General features: G+C 37.5%; 1 protein-coding gene across 9 annotated transcripts; it reads left to right on the forward strand.

Annotated features, from left to right (window-relative positions):
• The first annotated feature begins 185 nt into the window (after positions 1–185).
• Positions 186–13,606, forward strand: LOC100874841 (Kinesin-like protein at 54D). Of its 9 annotated transcripts, none has more exons than XM_076530643.1 (20): positions 186–496; positions 631–2,796; positions 2,876–3,036; positions 3,107–4,068; positions 5,457–5,659; positions 5,730–5,943; positions 8,606–8,698; positions 8,879–8,957; positions 9,039–9,251; positions 9,847–9,984; positions 10,048–10,189; positions 10,255–10,349; positions 10,419–10,560; positions 10,902–11,020; positions 11,102–11,206; positions 11,399–11,528; positions 11,617–11,842; positions 11,901–12,051; positions 12,134–12,348; positions 12,820–13,606. In XM_076530643.1, the coding sequence occupies exons 5-20, from the start codon at positions 5,647–5,649 to the stop codon at positions 13,172–13,174; spliced, it is 2,430 nt and encodes an 809-aa protein (XP_076386758.1). In that variant the 5' UTR covers positions 186–496; positions 631–2,796; positions 2,876–3,036; positions 3,107–4,068; positions 5,457–5,646; the 3' UTR covers positions 13,175–13,606. The 9 variants fall into 9 exon arrangements, with proteins under 9 accessions (XP_076386758.1, XP_076386757.1, XP_076386761.1 ...); XM_076530642.1 differs by having other exon boundaries at positions 260–2,549; positions 2,626–2,796; XM_076530646.1 differs by having other exon boundaries at positions 260–2,387; positions 2,626–2,796.
• Positions 13,607–15,142: the final 1,536 nt, after the last annotated feature.

Genomic DNA, 15,142 nt, shown 5'->3' on the forward strand with positions numbered 1-15,142 from the left:
TTGGTTTGTACACCTGGATGACACCTGGAAAACTCGTTCCGTCGAAGGAAGCTACCGATCTCTCGGGGTGCCTTTTGTGCTTCGTCTTGAACTTATGTGGTTTTGTGTGCACACGCCACGGTGTAACACACGAAACTGCCGGCTCAAAGGAACTCTCTGTGCCGTAGAAAGAAGGTGGTGGAAGAAGAGAGTAAGGCATTCGTGAGCACAACAAAGAAGGAGAATAACCCATTCCCTCTGTGTGTGCATGTACGTGCATGCACGTGTGTATGTATCAGCGCACGAGTGGCGGTGCATAGGCGTGAATGCACTGGAGGTTACTTTTTTGGAAGGATTTCGAAATCGTTAGGAAATAGAAGGTGCCTACATAGCTGTCCGATTTGTCTAATCTAGAGGGCATCAGAGTAGCAGTTTTGGGCCTGTTTCGAAAGCGTGGCGAAATTAGAGACACCTCGAAACGCGTTGCGGGACTGTTTGTATGTCAAGCGCGTTCGAGGTTATGTATATGGCTGAGCATGATCACTAATTTTTATAACAGAAATCCGTGCTTTTAAAGACGTTTCGAAATCTTGAAGATATCGATGAAATTTTTACATGATAACATTTTGTAACAGCACTTTATATTTGCAGAAAAGCAGAAAACAAAGTAAAGTTTCACTTATGATGAAAGATATATTTTTCTTATACCGTGGGCTCGCTATATGGCCCTTATCAGGAAAAAATTAAGTGAATCATATCATCAATAGTGTGACGTGTGAATTCTAAATTTCTAAGTTCCACAATTTGAAAGTTTCAAAGTTTATAAGATTTGAGCTTGAGAAAATTCCTATTCATCCATTTTGAATGTGAGAATTTCTAAATTTGAAAGTTTGGAATTTCAGATGTGCATGGAATTTAAATTCCATAATTAAAGGACTAAGAACTTGGCATGAATCTCCGTGAGCTAGACGTTTTTCGTAATTGGTTTAAATTACTGCTCACGCGAGCTCAGTTTAAATCGTTGATCTATATCTACTATCGCGGTGAATAAAAACCGCCATAAACGTCGCCTAGTACACAAAGGAAGCATTTCACGGAGTAATCTGGATGAATGGAAAGGCGGCGTGCAAGCAAGCATTTCCTTTCAGCGAATAAAACGTTACTCCCTAACGACCTAAGTGCACTTCCTGCATAATTGAGTGCACTCAACTTTGTTGCACTTCCGCGAATTCGTTTAACCAGTTCAGTGGAGCCAAGCAAATGATTAGTTAGGCTGAGGCCGATCGACCAGTATCGATTGCAAAAAACTTGCAAGCAAACAAAAAAGTATAAACATTGGATTATTTATTGAGTTTGCGAATGCGGACATGTAATAACTGCGAAGAGTAATCATACGCGGAAAAGTGCGCGTATTCGTAGTAATTACGAAGCTTGGCTATTTTAAGTACAACGTCTCGTGTAGGTGTCAAATTACAATTAAACGAGATCAAGTGCAGGAAAGGTGCGAGGTTCTGCTAGCCCCTTCCGTGACTATAGTCTGCTGCGATGATCGGTCGGCAAACTGCAACTTTACATTAGGAAGCCAAAATGTGCATCGCCCTTTCATGCCATAATTTACTTATAGTCCATTCTTCCGCGTGCAATGCACACATAGGCACACGGAAGTATCCGCTCACAAGAGAATCTATTACACGCTTCAGTATTGGAGAGTTGTTGCGCATACACAGTCATTATACACTTGGTTCATTTAGCAATCAGTAAGATGAGTAAAATATTGTATTTTGTGCTGATTACAGGGAAGCAACGTGCTAGATTTTTTTAGAGAAAATAACAATGTAATGGAAGACGTTCTTCCTAGGTAACTCTATAGAACTTTAAGATTTCCCTAGAATCTTCGTAGGCTCCGAGAGAATCAAAGAACCGTGATTGTACCGTGATTAGATTTTGCAGCAATTATATATTCATAAAAAAATACGCGACACGAGCCCTCGTTGAACCGGTATTTTAAGGCTGCACGCGTGCAGGTATCGTCTGTACGCGGCTTAATGTCAGCCAAGCGAGTTGGCACGAAATACGATAAATGCCACTTTCGGCCTGGAATAACCTATAGCCCTCGGGTACTCTCTACTTTATGATGATAACTCTGTAGGATTCGATGATAAATCCTCCTATTTTTTTAGTTTAAACCTTTCTTGCATTTAATACTGTAGAATCGTTAGAAATTTCTTCATTGCAGTAAATTATTATTTAATCTTCTGTAACGTTGAAATTGCAGAAGAAAGGAGATTTCGGTACCGAGTTACCTCTTGCCTTGCTTATACCATGAAGTCAACAGGTAACTTCCTGATTTCTTTAAACTCCAAGCGACTCCGGAGCCTCAAGGTACGCGGGCAAAAAGAACTTCCGAGGTACTTGACTTTCCATCATTAATCACGCGACAAACTTGACCAACAGGAATTCGATAATGAGATGAAACTGTTTAATATGTCCGTTTGTACATCTTTGGTTCATTCAACTCTTTTACAGCCTTGATACTGCAGATTATTCTGCAGTTGTGCTTTTAACAATGAGTATAAATCTAAATTTCTAGTGTAATTAAAGATAACATCACACTATGCTTCAAACGTATATTCTTTTCTATTTCAGGTACTTTTTCAGGATTAGTTGATTGAACTATTATATTACATGTGAAATGAAAATATTTTAATTACAAGTAGCAGAGAGTTGTGATGCATGTGCATCAAACTAAACCCTACTGATGAATCTTTAACTTTGCAACTTCACCATCCCTATGCTCCAAATTCCAGTGATGATGAAGTAAAAATACATTGTACCCTAAGAACTATTCAGCGTTTCAAAACATATGTATGACTCACATCACGGTTCATCGTTCCAGTGTTCCTGTTCTAACCCATCTAAATGCAAAGAACAAACCAATTGTCATTATTCTACGTGTGTTCCGTCCAGTGTTACGATAACTACCGCTATCGTAGTTTCGTAACCGTTAGCCAGACAACGTCGGAGACACGACTGCCGATGATCGACGTGTCCACCACGGTAGTATTCCTCCAATTAAAACCACGAAGCAAAACAGATGTTTTCAAACGTTTTCATCTTCCCGTTCAAGGTTCTGGAGACGACAAAAGTTCGAGTTAAGAGGCCATGGATCAATCTCGTGGATGCAAAAATACCATCAGCGTCCGCAGCCAGAGGGTTGCAGCAACTTTTTCGAGCATTTCCTACAGTGAAGAAGCTGTGGATAGAAAACGAACCGCAATAAAGTTTACAACGTGGCCCCGTGTATTTATAGCTGGTCATTTCCACGGGGATCCTCTCGTAATTTCCGAGCCGAACGACTCCGTGTCCGAACAACGCTGCAACGGAAACTCGCAATTAGGGAGGCAGATATTCTTGCAGATTTCTGTAACATGCCATAATGAACGCTCGATATCTCGCAGAGTTCCTGAAAGCATAGAAAATTGCGGAATATTTTATCGTCCATATTTCATGATCCGCCTATTCCTCAAGGTCCTCCAGACAAATGTGAACCACCCTTGGTTGATCGAATGCGTTTTAATAATTGAACGACTTACATAGTTTCATATCTAACCTAGGCCTCCAACGTCTATTTTCACCCAACTATTTGCATGATAGTTCAAGTTGAAGCTGCTGTGTCCATTGATCAACCGAGCGATCGTATACCTCAACGCGACGTGTCAAGTTCAAACTGACGTAATGTCGAACCCACGTGGACGATGACCGAGACATGCCAGACGAAAGAAACGCGATCGAACATACGACGTGTCTGAATATACATAACAGTTTAGACATCGGTTTCGATCGGTGCTGGAACGTGTACTATAGGAAAAACCACCACCCAACAGCGAAGCAACCCTTGCGATATGTCAGTCGCGTGCCGTCTGTAGTTGCTGTTGCACGAGTTTCCGTTATCTGTCGCGGTTCGCGTTAGCATAACGTCGTTGACTGGAAGTTTAAAGAGGGTTCGATGGGATAGCAAATGATTTATTGGAACCATTTGCAGAAGTACGGGTGACGGGAGATTTTTGAATCATCTATGAAAATTCGAATGTAAGTGGGATTCATCGGGTAAGGTTTTGAGATGTGTAAAGACTTTCATGTGGTCATCGACAGGGTTGTAGGCGAGGAAAATTCTTGGAAGTGGCAATATTGCTACACATGACGACATAACGCGTGACGGTGTAACACGTAGCGATCTAGCGCGTGGTTTTATAAATTATTCGCATTAGAAATTTTCTGAATACAAATTCTGTGTACTTAAATTACTAAAATATATTGTAAACAGTATTTCAGTTCAACATTGTAATATAGCAGCGTTAAACCTCGCAGTTATCAAAATGTATCTGCTATTAGGGTTATAGTAGACGTAATATTCTAATTATAACTTTCTGTTATGCGCAACAAAATGACATAAACATTAATGGCAATTTTATTCTCGCGATTAAAGTAGATGTAACGCGACTTAGTTCCTTTATTTTCTTTCTAATAATTTCTCTGTTTGTAAAAAGAGCGTCAGTAGAAAGCAAAATCGTCTAATTAACAACGTAATACGCCACAACAGAGTTGTTTTATTTGTTCAGAAACTATTTTGCTCGCTCATTAATTTCGAACATTATCATCGGCCCAGAAAAACCGTCTTGATATTTGACCGAACGTTCTACGAAGCGGACAACGATTCTATTTGCCAATCTGATTAACTTTCACTTTCAGCGTCTTAACTACCGCGTTTACGTTAATTCTCGTAAAAACGAAAGGTGTAAAACGAACGAACCGAAACGAAGTCGCGGAACAACTGTCTTACGTGTATTTCTACATTTCTTTCAACTTTTTGACGCGAATCGTGTAAAAACCGGAACGGAGGAAGCTTGCCGAAACATTTCTCGACTTGAACTGCCAAAAAAATCCACATACTTTGTATAATCTGAAACTGGTAGAATTTCGAATTTATTAATTCGTTTTACTGTAATTACACCGAGTAATTTAGATCATTTAAATACTTAAAGCGTTTAAGTGAAATAAATTCGAAATGCTAAGAATACTCGAATTACCTGATTGGATCTGAATATTCATGATTCGTTCATAGATGACGAATGTTTCAGAATTTCTAATCGAATCGCAACCATTCAGTGAATAAAACTTTCGCTTCGGTTGCAACAACTAGTAATTATCATTCCATATATAACGCAGCTAATTAACTGATCTAGTGGTGTATACATTTTTGCCAGTTAGCTTTCGCTATTGTGAATCGAAGAAAATGAACCATTTCACTTCTCGATCCTCCATCACGGACAGCTTCGATTGTCCGCGATGATTTGGTATGTTTCGTGTGAATGACACCGATCGCACAATTGAAAATCAGCGAAACCTTGTTATATTCGAGCCTTATACATGATTTATGATTTTCAATTTCTATTATCGTAATTGATATTACATTCAAGACGAACTGAATAGCAACTCTTTGGGTCACGTAATCGAGGATCAGAAACATTTTACGAATGATTTATGATGTTTATCCACTTCGAGTGAGTGGATCAGAAACAATTGAAGATCAGTGAAACCCTGTTGCATTCCAACTGATCTATAAATTAATTTCTCTTGAAATGTTATTTTGGTTTCTATCGCAATATTATGTACATTGAAAGTACGTAGATATTTTATTTATTCATTTTCTTGTATTAAGAAGGATGTTGTACAAATATATTTGTTTGAAGGTGGACGAATGGTGCTAGTGAAAAATCCGTCGCCTTCTCGAGGCGAGAGTCCCCAGAAAGAGAATGCGAAGAAGGATAAAAGAAAGAGTCGCATGTCTCGTGGCAATAGTCCAGGAGACCAAACTACGTCCAGAGGAAATAGTCCAGGAAAGAATAATTCCATTGCCAAGAGAGTCCAGACAAAGAGTAGTTTACTCGGATCACGTGGAAGCGAGTAAGTGGTCTACGATTAACCTTTCTACTCGTTATCGAGGTAAAATTTCACGACAGATTTAATCCAAACCGTGAAAGGAAGGTTTTGCGAATGAAACATATCGTTAATTTTATGAAACACAACCATGTTTCTTCTCTAATCAGTTCGTCAGAGCTCGTTGAATAGTTTAGAAACTTTTAATGAATATTACGAATGGTGAAAGCTACCATATTTTTATTTTTATGGTCTTTTAAATAATTAAGTGCGAACTTATCTAGCAAAACACTTAAATTAGTGTAGTGTTAATGAACCTTTACTGATCTAAAGATAAAACAGCTTGTAACAAAATATCACAAACCTTAATTGCTTTCCTCTTATTAATCTTCAGGTAATCTCTTCATTATTCAAGTTCACAAATTAAGTGAACAAGTTCATTTGATTAACAAATAAAAAATAATAATTTCTGTATTTTTTTATCGAGAATCAATTCTCAGTACAACGATAAAAACCACAGATAATGGAAGCCAATACAGTTCGGTAGAAAACGAGTCTTATCGTCCTCAATCTCGACGATAAAGTCGTTTCAACATGTTCCTGATATTCGTGCCGAGAATCAATACGAATGGAATGATTAAGAAAAATTGTTTTCGAAAGAAGATGTACGTAAATTACGCGACTAAAAGCTATCAACAGCCATGAGCAACGGGAACAAAAACAGAGAAGAATATTGAGCGATGGAAAAGTACCACGCAAAATTATCGTGTACGATGCTTCAAGATCTCGCGAACACTGGACAATTAAATCGAGCTTTTTTCTTTCGAAAATTAGTATCCACAAAAATTATTATTATTTCCATAATTATTGTGTGGGAAGATCGTATGACTACGCGTTGCATTTTCTGTGCGTTAGATACGTAGTGTATTTGATACGTATTGCCTTTATTTTAAGTTGTATGAGTTGTATTTACTTTAGTCCCATGTTGTATTTACGAGTTGTACTTGTCATAGATTACATCACATTTTACTATTCTACTTATAATTATGACATCAATTTTTGAAAAATAATGATATAGGATCCCTAAAGGTAGATACTTCAAAAATATAAAAAATTAAATATTTATACTGTACACGAAATATAATTTGTCGAATAGGTTCGAAGGACAAAAAGGACAACCAAGTTTATTACGAAGAGGATCTGAAAAGGAGAATTAACGAGTATTCGTTGAAAAATGTCCGAAGATCCAGGTCACTAGATAACTAATGGTGACGCGTTGAAGGATTCTCCAATTTGTCGTCCAATTCAATTTTCCGGGGGGTGGTTGTGTATATTCACCCTCATGTAGACATATTGATAGACACATAGCCGCAATTGCGACATATTTCGATGTCGTATATCGATTGCGGGACCTTGCTTGCTTGTGTATTTCTGTCGGTCAATATCGCGACGATCGGCAAAACGTGTCTATGTAAAGAGATCTCAACCCTCGGACACGTGAAATACATATTTTTCTCTTGCGTTGAACGCGTTGGATATCTTTATGGTTGGAAATGAAAAATGGAGGAAAACCTTCTCTATTTTTACTTCTATGATTTATGAATTTGAACTTATGTTCTCGCAATAGTCAGTTGTCGTATTTATAAAACACTCAAATTTTCATTTATGTTAGAAAATCGAAGTTAAAAATTGTCGAAAGCGTAAGAATGTTATATTTATAACAAATTTTCTTATTGTAAACCTTAGGGTTCTTTCGCGTACAATTGCAATTTTTAAAAGCTTATCAAGAACCCGATAGTTCACATACGCTCTTTATCATGCTTTTAACATAATTATAATTTCCGTTCGCGAACACGTTATAAGTTCGCGATATTGGATAACGTGGTCGAAACAACTCTCACCCATTTTCGCTTCAAATTATCTTAGTAGGTAGTTTAGAAATGATGTACTTCTTACTCTACTTTATACTATACTTTTATAAGTACCTACGTACTTATATCAAGACTAGTTTCACACTTTCGATTAATCATTATCATATTGAATATCTATCTCTTGCACTGAATATTCAGTCGAAAACAATAGGGTAATAATTAGAACGAACTTAATTAGTGGAGTATAACGATTTAACGAGGCACAATGTGTTTTATGCATAAGAAACGAGCAACAGTCGAAAAGTATCGTTCCTTTGAGAACTAACGATCCGGCAATAAAAGTCTGCTGAATAATTGACAGAGGTCGCAACGATTTTTCAGTTGCACGATAAGGCCCGGTTAGAGCGAAAAACGAAATCATAAACGAGGTTGGTTGGTCAATCACGCGATTTTTCTTCGATGTTTGGCCCGATTGATTGAACCTTCTTAATTATTTAGACGCCATGATAGCGGGATAGTCGTGTAGCTTGGCTCGCTATTATTCCTGTTGAAACATTCGATCATGACAGTAGACGATGCTGCATTTGTACAAAAAACTGTTAGTCTTCTCTTGATCTTTCTTAACACCTCGACAAAAATCTTTGGCAATCACATTTAAGATAGAATAGGACTAGTGATGGATTAATTATCAGTACACCTAATATGTACAAAAATTTAAAAGTAATCGTATTTTAGAAAGTTACAGGAGATTTTTCGTGAAATATAGAATTGTTACAGTGTTTGAAACATCATAATTTGTTTCTGTATTGTCCTTTCAGAACTGGTAGCATCGAAAGGTTGGTGGACGGTGACAAAAGGGTAATCGCTACGAAACATTTACTTCCAGAAAACAACATCAATGTGGTGGTCAGGTAACGTACATCATTTTGATACATTTATAATAATTAGTCTCAAACTTTGCCTTTTGTGAGACCTAAACAAAAAATATAGTCTCGAAATACAAAAGAAAATAGTTTCCGTGAAGTTTCGGTAAAACGTAATCACTGAAATTGTGGTTGAACGATCGATTAAGAGTAATTCGTCGGTTCCAGGGTTCGTCCGCTTAGCAACAAGGAAATTAAAGTCGGCGAAGATATGGCGGTGCAATTTCCTGGAGATGGACAGATATACGTAAGCCAATTGCGATAATTCCAAACTTCTGCACTGTTCGTCTTTTTATTTGATTAAATATTTGTGAATTATTTCGTACAGTGCGAAGGATCACCGAACAGCGGGGACAAGAAGGGCAAATTATTTTCGTACAACGTGGTGTTCGAGCCCACGGCCACTCAGGAAGATATATTGCAATTTTCTGGTGTGAAGAAGTTGATTGAAATGGCGGTGGAGGGATTCAATTGCACTGCATTCTGTTACGGACAAACAGGAAGCGGGAAAACTCACACTCTCACAGGACCTCCGGAAATGGTGAGCGAACAAAAGGAAATTCTCTTAGGGAGCCCATCATGAAATTTCTCGATATTTCTGAATGCACATTCGTTGTCAGAAAAGTTCAACCAGGAAGTCTTTCAACTGTCAGGAATAATGTATTAATCAAGTTGAAGGTCGATTAAACCTAATCGAAAGGTTAATACTAATGCGTTGATAAGATAATGACCGAGTAGATGATGCCTGTTTTGTACGTTTAGTATTGACATAACGTTCCTTACCATTAAGATTTTTGGAATTAAATTGTATTGACCAATTTTTTAGAATACCTAATTTAATTGAATTGCGATAGACTTGCAATTTATCTTAGCCATCACTACTTGTAATGTACTTCTCGTAAAAATTCGATTACTAGTACAATGATCATAGTCCTTGATACTTCCATCAGTCTTATAGAATATGTATTATGTATTATTAAATTATAATGAGGAACGAATATCTTGGAATCTATTGATTCTAACTTATACAAATATGCATAAGCTTTGATCTATTAATACTACAATGCCAATTATACGAATAATCGATGTAAATGCTAATAAAATATAGACAACTGATCGATGTTCCTTTGTAATAGTTCGAAAAGATGAATCCTTATTCAGAGGATCACGGTCTGGTCTTCCGGTCTTTCGTCTACCTGTTCAAACTACTACACGAGCGTCACGGCTGTAACTTTGTACTGAAAGCCTCTTTTCTAGAAATCTATAACGAAAAGGTCAGTTTTTTAACGGTCTATTGGAAATGGTTCCGGGTTATCAATTTTCAATTTTAACCGCAGGTAATAGATTTATTAAACCCGGGAACGTCGAGGAAACCTCTGATGGTCCGTTGGAGCAAAAAAACGCGAGGGTTCTTCGTCGAGAATCTCTTCACCGTCGAATGTGAAGAACTTGATGACCTTTTGGCGGTCCTCGAAGAAGGCATTTATTATCTTGTAATTAACTTATTCTATTATGTTCTATAATAACACTGTTCAATTATGCAGGCATGAGAAACAGATCTGTCGGTGCGCACAACATGAACGATCATTCCAGCAGAAGTCACAGCATCCTCACTGTGACTATCACTTCCGAGCAACAAGTGAGTGTTTTGATCAACCATACCGTTTAGATCAAAAGGAAAAACGATGTAAGACATTAACATTTATAGATGGACAACAGCGTATTCATTTCGAGACAAGGGAAGATCAATTTCGTCGACCTGGCGGGTAGTGAAATGACAAAGAAGACCCAAAGCGAAGGGAAAACTTTAGAGGAAGCGAATAACATTAACAAGAGCCTCATGGTTCTAGGTGAGAATAATTAAACGCAGCAAGCGAGATGTATTATTTAATTTCTTTCCCCCATAAAACAAATGTAAGAATATTTCCTCTGATCGTGCTATAAAAACGCGATACTAAAGCACGCGTGATGTCATGACTCGGAACTTTGTGGTGTCAATTATGCAGAAGTATCATCGCAAGAATCGATCGCTGAAACGGAGGGCACAAGCTTTACCTGAAACATCAACTCTGTTCATGGAATAATCAATAAGCGCACGTGTGGCGCGAATTACATAAAAGCTGGTCCTTTTGAAACATGTTATGTCAGGAGTCATACTTTGTAGCAAACTATTTTTCTTTTTCTCTTGAAGGTTACTGTATATCTTCGTTGAGCGATGGAAAACGCAAGTACGGCCACATTCCATATCGGGACAGCAAGCTGACCAAACTTCTAGCCGATAGTTTAGCAGGAAACGGAGTTACGTTAATGGTAAATCCAGTTACCGCAATTGCGGTGATCGAATTTGTTGAACACGGTTACGTTTAATTGGATCATTTTCAAATTTTTTAGATTGCTTGCGTGTCACCGGCACGATCAAACGCTAGCGAGACTTTGAACACTTTGAGGTATGCGGCAAGAGTGAAGAAAATTCGCACGAAACCTATCGTAGTTATGGTGAGTGAAAAGCTGTTATTAAATTTCGTATTACTCAAAATTTCTCGGATATAATAATACACAGCATCGAGATGGGTAAGAATGATAAAGAGTTTATTACACTAAATTAGGGGTTCATAAAGATATAATTTCAAAACTCGATGTAGCAGAACAAACTATGTTATAATTGTAAGTGAAATTTAATTTTTACAGGATCCACGCGAGGCACTGATTCTTAGTTTGAAGAGAGAGGTAGGTGCACTGCAGACTGAGAACGAACACCTGAGAGCTGCTCTTCATCTGAATGGAGACCCTTCAAATATAATTCGTAGCGAGTCCAAGAGTAAGTCATATTATTACTGTAAATAGAATTCCAACATTCAGAATTTACTAATTAGGCTGGCAAACGAATGCCAACCATCTTTTCACAGCTGAAAGAAAAGTGCCATTAACACCACCAGTCGTGGACCTGGACAAGTTGTCTGAAATGGAGCGACCAGAATTGAGTCAGCTAATTCACGCGTACATCACCGAGAACGAGGCACTTAGACGAGAGAACGCGGAACTGTATGCCACCAGGGAGCAAGTAATAAGGGACCAGGAACTCGTTTGCAAAGAGAACGAGAGATTGTTGAAGAAACTCGAGGATGTTAACTCGTAAGTACAATACAGCTTGAAATGATCAACGGCTAAGGAAATTCAACTAATTCTCTAGGTTTTATTACTGCAGAGTATGCTGTCGGTCGCCAATCATACCTGCCAGACCCACATACTCGGCGGAAGTGCTGAATGACAGCAATGAAGATGCACCTGGCGCGACAAACGTTTGGACCAATCCTAATGCGGAATCTGTACCTTCTTCGAGCGTAAGTTATTACTCAACAGTAGCAAATTTTATTTCTGTAATTTGTTGAATGCTTATTGAATTTTAAATGTTAACGTGTCTAGAGTATGATCAGAAGAGAACTTTATAAATCGGCCAGCAACATGCCTGAGAAGATACAAAAAGAACTGGACAAACGCAGAATTGTGGGAAGTTATAACAACATAGCAGAAGCATACAAAGATAAGAGTCAACATCGTCGACACAATTCATGGGACAATGGAAATGGAACGACGAGGATAAGCCCTGATCAAACTATGTCACCGATACACGTCAATCAGTAAGCAGTATACGATAACATCCAACTTGTTAAACTTGAATTGCAGTATTCCATGTGACATTATAATTTCGTATCTGAAACTTTCATGTTTCAAACTTTTGTATCTAAATACGGGTTGTATCTAAAAACGAAACCTGTAATATTGAACAAGTTGATATTTATGGTACCCTCAAATTTCTAGAATGATTACTTTTTCTTTTAGTGATTAAACCAAATTGTCATTGACCACATTGTGGACTACAAGTTTTGCCGAATGTTAACATAATTCAAGATGTTCAGAGATTTGGTTCAATGTGTAACATATGACAATGTAACGTGTGGTTACATAATTCGTAACAAGATTGGTTACTATGTTAAATCAGCTATGTAAATTAGCTGACATTTGGCAAACTTTGGTCCGCAATGTTGTCCGGTATATTTAGTACGCAACGTGTTATTCTAATTATTAATTGGAGGAATGCCTGGTAACAGATACAAAAAGGCAAGCATGCGACGTACATCGACGGTCCCCGAGGAAAGGAGGCCCTCAGAAACTAACGATCTCCTGGGTGAACCTGTTCAGCCAACGGATCATTCCTACAACGGATCGCCAGACTCGATTCCCAGCAGTGGTGGACTGGACATGACGACTTCTGCACCGGATACGATGGAGTCCGAGACCAGCACCGCACCATTTCCGGCAGTTTCGTCGCCGTTTGGCACCCCGGAACTCAATGACGTAGTTCATTCGTTAGATTCACCGAGAAAGTCGAAGGAGAAGGAAGATGAAACCACGCAACGAGCATTTGGGAGTCCGGTTCCCATTGATGAAGACAAACCACTTTGAAAGTAGTCAATAATGTATTTTTAATGAGCCAACGTGGACCAAAACGATGGATACTGGATCGTTCGCACGATCAATCGAGTTGGAATGGAGTATAGTTTGGATGATAAGAAAGAAATTATTTTGATGTTATGTACGAGAGTAGCGTTGATCGATGTTGGAGTGTGTACTCGTGGTTTGAAGTAACGAAACAGTAATATCGTGTTTTCAGAGTGACAAAAATGCGTAGTACTATGTAGAGAAATTATTTTCATGTAGAGTATGCTAATTAGGAGATTTAGACGTGGTAACCGAAAATTATATTTAAACATAACTATATCACTAAATTGCTCAGGTTATCATTGAATTCTACCTCTGAATTGTGTAAAACAGAATGTTCTACAAATGGAAGTGTGGACCAAATTATGTGCAATAAAGTATTGGATTATTTTATGATATGCGGTTTTTGTACATTTTCTAATTTATGGGTAAACAAGCAGAGCCTTATTTTTCTACATTCAGACACCAAAATTAATCTACTTGTTCAATTTATATAATAATTAAAACAGACTTATTTTTATTTTTACACAAAATATATTCTTTGTTTAAGCACATTGTTTTCGTTAACTACATAACCTCCAAAATGTAGCTTATAAATTTTTAGTTTGAGTGGCTCAAATGAAATGTAATGACACTTTTTAGTTGTTTTATATTCATAGAACTCTGTATAAATGTTATTCAAGTTCAAAAATCATAAATTTTGTAAAGAAATTGTCTGCACCGTTAGTTTCTCTATCCACCACCAGATAACGCCACTATTAACTTTTTAAAGCACGCATGGTTACAGAATTAAAAACCGAATGACAATAAAAATTGCACAATATATGCAGGTTATTGCAATTGTACTGCTGCAATAAGTATTACTTCATTTTATTATAATTACTATTACTTATAAAAAGTTGAACAGACTAGAATATAATTGCAAAGTGATTAAAAGCAACTAACTGGATTATGGTGTTGGAAATAGACAATGCCATAAATGATCTATCGATTTCTACTCTGCTACTACATTATTTATTAAACATACCCTAATACATTAATCTCTTTGTCTCGTCTGATTGCGATGTTTTAATACTGACAGTACTGTAGAGACAAAAAAGTACATGTAATATATTTATCAGGTTCGGAATGTTATCACACAGACAAAGACTGCCTCGGTATGGTTAGCCGTATCCACGGACATATATACACACGCATGTATAAACAACCTACAGAGAGCGTACGTGTGTCATTCCATGTTGGCATTTCTTTTGCAATTACAACGACCAATCGGTTCTAGTTGCTCATTAAATCGTTCGTTTTATTCGTTTGTTTCACAACCCAATCAACAGGCTGAGTTCAAATGCAAAATTCATGATGCAACGTTAGCTAACCGTTTTGCGACAGGAAAATAACGAACAAATATTCAGGAAAATTTCACCGTGGGAATAATTTATGGATGTAAGAATGATTATTTTGTGTATTGGCTTCGATACTAGATTATCTGCCGTTTCAAAAGTATCGAAAGGAGACATGCAGAAGCGAAAAAGAAAAGTCTTTGTTTCATGACGAATTTGTATCGCTGTTTTATCGACTGCGCAGTTCTCCATACCTATTTTATCTATACTCCATTTTATATGAGATCATACCTAATTTGCGCAGCGCGGCTAACTTCAATAGACTCCCCACCATAATAACGTTATCCCACCACCTTTCGTTCTCCACTATTTTAGTTATATACACAGTAGGCAAAAATAGCTAAATAGGAAACGCTCCTTTCGATTAACCATATTTAATTATTTATAATGCGGTGAATTATAGCCTAAACCAGATTCAAGAACTTTTAGTTCCAAATTTCATAATTTTGTAAAAATATTAAGAGTTACGAGACACTTAGCAAATATCAATGTGCAAGAAACAAAAAATCACAGAGTATATGCATTTGGCGCGATG

Source organism: Megachile rotundata, chromosome 4 (genome assembly GCF_050947335.1).
Source record: "Megachile rotundata isolate GNS110a chromosome 4, iyMegRotu1, whole genome shotgun sequence".
Lineage (NCBI taxonomy): Eukaryota > Metazoa > Arthropoda > Insecta > Hymenoptera > Megachilidae > Megachile > Megachile rotundata.